The sequence below is a fragment of the Bidens hawaiensis genome, unplaced genomic scaffold (genome assembly GCF_021521415.1).
Source record: "Bidens hawaiensis isolate Kalapana, Puna unplaced genomic scaffold, B.hawaiensis_p1.1 tig00008376_1, whole genome shotgun sequence".
NCBI classification, from domain to species: domain Eukaryota; kingdom Viridiplantae; phylum Streptophyta; class Magnoliopsida; order Asterales; family Asteraceae; genus Bidens; species Bidens hawaiensis.
Window position 1 is genome coordinate 145,920 of NW_027491594.1, and position 3,593 is coordinate 149,512.

Here is a 3,593-nt window from a genome sequence, read left to right on the forward strand (position 1 = left end):
AAGAGTAAACAAATAAAAAGTTTTAAAAAATTCATCAAATCTGTGTTTGGATTATTACCTTTTATAAGATTCTCTCGAGTGACTAATGATTTAAAACAAGAATTTGCCAAAATCACAACTAACTAATCAGCCATTAATAGAAACAAAACAAAAGTTTCATTTCATTTCATTTCATTTCATGCCTTAATAAAATATTCCAAATAACCAACGTGTATGTATATGTATATATATACATACATTAACACCCGCAAGCAACCTATTAATTTGGCGATCTGCGATTAATAATATTATTGGGGGTTCCTAAATGGGGTCGTGGAGTGTTGGTAATTGGCCTTCTTTCGACCCCCACAACTTCAGCCAACTTCGCCCCAATGATCCTTCGGTCGGTACACAATTCCATTGTTTTTAATTTTTATGTTACTTTTGAATACTTTTTAATTAGGGTTTTATTTCCATTTGCTAATTGAGTGATTTGCTAATCAAAATTCGAAATTGGTATCATTTTGTTATGAGTGGTACTTTAGGGTTATTGATTTTTTGTTATTATTCTTTGTAATGCAACTTTAGGAACAGTTTTAGCTTCTAGTTCAAGGAAGATGATTTAAGTGGTACATTTCATAATTATTTCATCATGATGCTATTTGCATATTATTATTTGGTGTTCAAAAATGGTAAAAAAAATTAAATTTATTTGATTTATTGGGATTTAGGTAAGTTGTTTATAGTAATTAGTAAACGAATAATTGTATTTCTTCGTTGGCCGGATTTTGTGTTTTACGTGTCTCTTTTAGTTAATCATGGTTTTATGAACTTAATTTATGATTGATAAGTGGCGAAGCTTGGACTAAGACAACCGGGGGGGGGGGGGGGGACTCAAAATGTATACAAAATTTCACAAACGAAGGGGGGCAGTGCTCAAATTTTCGGCCGAAAATGGCTAAATTTACACGACGTATACAAATTTCGGCCGAAAATGGCTAAATTTTACACTACGTATAAAAAATTTCGGCCGAAAACGGCTAAATTTACACTACGTATAAAAAATTTCAAACGAAAATGGGTAAATTTACACTGCTAGCGTAAAAAACAGGGCCGCCCCCCGCCCTAAGCAACCTTCGCCATTGATGATGATGATATCTTAATTTATTACTAAAGCAATGTTTTCTTTCTCTTTTTTGTGCAGAAGAAGACACCAATTACTTATCATCCAACTCATGAACGAACTCTTCCACCACCTGACCAAGGTTATCTTATTGTTTCTAAGTGGCAGATACAGAAAATTTTCTAAAACGGGTCGGGCTAAAACTAGTAGTGTAAAAACATCAGCAAAAAGGAAAACAAGAAAGAAACTTATAATACGCACAATTGTGTTTTGGTGGCGAGGGTCGTTTATTATAAGACGGGCCACACATAATATAGTTTATGAATGATACCGGATGTTTGATGAACCTTTTATACTCCGATAAAGTGAAAAACGGTTGAGAATGGTGGAAACAGATAAAGATTATCTGCATCGAAAAGAGTTGTTGGTTTGTATAATCTTTAGATGTTTTTGCAGCCATTCCATTTTTAATTGTTCTCACTTTATAGGAGAAGAAAGGGTTCGTCAAAGCTTCAGAATCATTCATATTATGCGGGGCCCGTAAAGTCCGCCTTGGCGAAACCATTGCAGTCGCCGACCAGCCACCACCAAAACGCAATTGTGTATTGTAAGTTGTTTTCTTTTTCGCTTGAGTTGAGACTTTGAGTAATTACAATCCAATATTATGTTGAGAACCGCATAGAGGATTAGTACACCCATGACTAGTGGTATGGCGTCCCCCTCACAAATGCGAGGCTGTGGGTTTAAATCCTTGCGAGTGAAGGGCAAAACCGTAAAGGTCGAATTTTGCTGTTAAAGAAAAAGGATTTGTAAATTTTGTTTTAACTGTACTACGCAAGGCAGTTACATAACCGCCTACGACAGTATCTCATTAATGCACTATGCACAAATGATCTATTCGGTTCTCAACATAATACTGGTTCTGAAAAGAGCGTGTCTCTCTATGTATACATATATATAGGGGTGGGTTCTGGGCAGAACACAATTTTTGCATGTACACGCAGTGCCAGTCACAGAAAAAAATAAAGCATTCAGTTTTTTAATCTTAAAACTTTTTAAAAATGTTTGAAATGCATGTTTATTCCTTGAATCCTCTCTACTGAAGTTGAAAAACAAGATTTACGAGATTGCATTTATATATAGAACCTAGACGTAACAAACAGTTGAAAATTTAAAAAATATTTGAACAAACTAATTTGATGTCTTTTTATGTACAGATCACAGACATTTATGTTTAAGAGGTATAATTTAAAAAATACTAACCATATATCAAATTTTTAAAAGAGTTAAGTTTGTTCCTTTGTTCTCGCAATAATTTAGTGTTATATAAGGAACCCACCTTACATATACATATACATATACATACACACACACACACATGCATGAATTTTTTCTGAGTGGGTGGTTGTTTGCAGATACTCTGTTTGGATGTTCAGCTGAAACTTTTTTGATTTTAAATCCATTTTTTCAGTAATATCTTCAGAAGCCAAAAACATACTGCTGAGGCAATTCTATCAGCGTGGTGATGAGAAGGTGAGATTCTTGCAAAAAACTCGATTCATATTTCATGTACCGGTTTAAAACACTAGTATGCATACTCGTTGTGTGTATGCTCATACATACACAAACCGATGCAAAAAGACGGGTCTGCCTTTCTCACGATTACCCTTTTCTATTTGCAGTTGAGACCAAAGAGAGCTGCGCCCGAGAATCTGGCACCCGAGCAAGAATGCAAGCATCCAAGAGCTTCGGTTGCTTCATCTTCCGAACCTCCTAAATGAGGCCTTTTCAATACTCTCATCTTTCTGCACATTCATGTAAATATTAAGTGATGAGACTGTATGTTGTGTGTTTTCAGTGAGGTATGATAGGGTGAACCTTTTACTTGGTGTGTACTTTCAGCTATACAGACCGTACATTTGATATTTATATATTGGCAAACAAATTTATATATCGGCAAACAATCGAATATGTAAAACAACCTTGGACTGGTTTCTTTGTTGTGCTGATATTTTGCAGATGTTGGTTGGAATTAGAGGTGTTCTTCGGGTTTTTCGGGTCAGGTTCTTCGGATTTCAAAGTTTTAAATCTTGACCCAAAACCCAACCCGAATCTCTCACGGGTTTTTCGGGTTTGGATAATTCGGGTTCGGGTTTTTTCGGGTTGGGTTAATCGGGTTTTGAGTATCCTAGAAAACAAAACAAAAAACAAAAAAAGAATATAAGAAACTACAATGCTAAAATTAAAACAACATATTATTTTTTGCTCGTAACACAAATAATCAAATAATAAAACAACAAAACTTGATAAAAGAATTTAAAAGAAGAGTAAAACTAACTTGAACAACAATCGTCTTTAATCGGGAGTGATTTGGTTGTTTGATTACAGTTGCTAATAGTAATAAACAGAAAACATAAATTAACAATAAACAATCGATCAATAATAGTTGAAATGATAACAGTCGATTAGGACCAGGTTCTGGTAACTTTAG

At 34.5% G+C, this 3,593-nt stretch overlaps 1 protein-coding gene across 1 annotated transcript; it reads left to right on the plus strand.

The window, feature by feature from the left end:
* Positions 1-304: 304 nt before the first annotated feature.
* Positions 305-3,048, plus strand: LOC143637687 (DET1- and DDB1-associated protein 1-like). Its single transcript, XM_077105017.1, has 4 exons — positions 305-382; positions 1,184-1,244; positions 2,574-2,635; positions 2,785-3,048. Exons 1-4 carry the CDS (start codon positions 305-307, stop codon positions 2,881-2,883), a joined length of 300 nt encoding a protein of 99 aa, XP_076961132.1. The 3' UTR covers positions 2,884-3,048.
* The last annotated feature ends 545 nt before the right edge of the window (positions 3,049-3,593 follow it).

What these genes read in the sequence shown, in the direction of transcription:
- LOC143637687 (XM_077105017.1), top strand. Translation starts at nt 305, where the DNA reads ATGGGGTCGTGGAGTGTTGGTAATTGGCCTTCTTTCGACCCCCACAAC. An exon ending in TCTTCCACCACCTGACCAAG is followed by an intron (nt 1,245 to 2,573) that starts GTTATCTTATTG and finishes CCATTTTTTCAG; the next exon opens with TAATATCTTCAGAAGCCAAA. An exon ending in ATCAGCGTGGTGATGAGAAG is followed by an intron (nt 2,636 to 2,784) that starts GTGAGATTCTTG and finishes TTCTATTTGCAG; the next exon opens with TTGAGACCAAAGAGAGCTGC.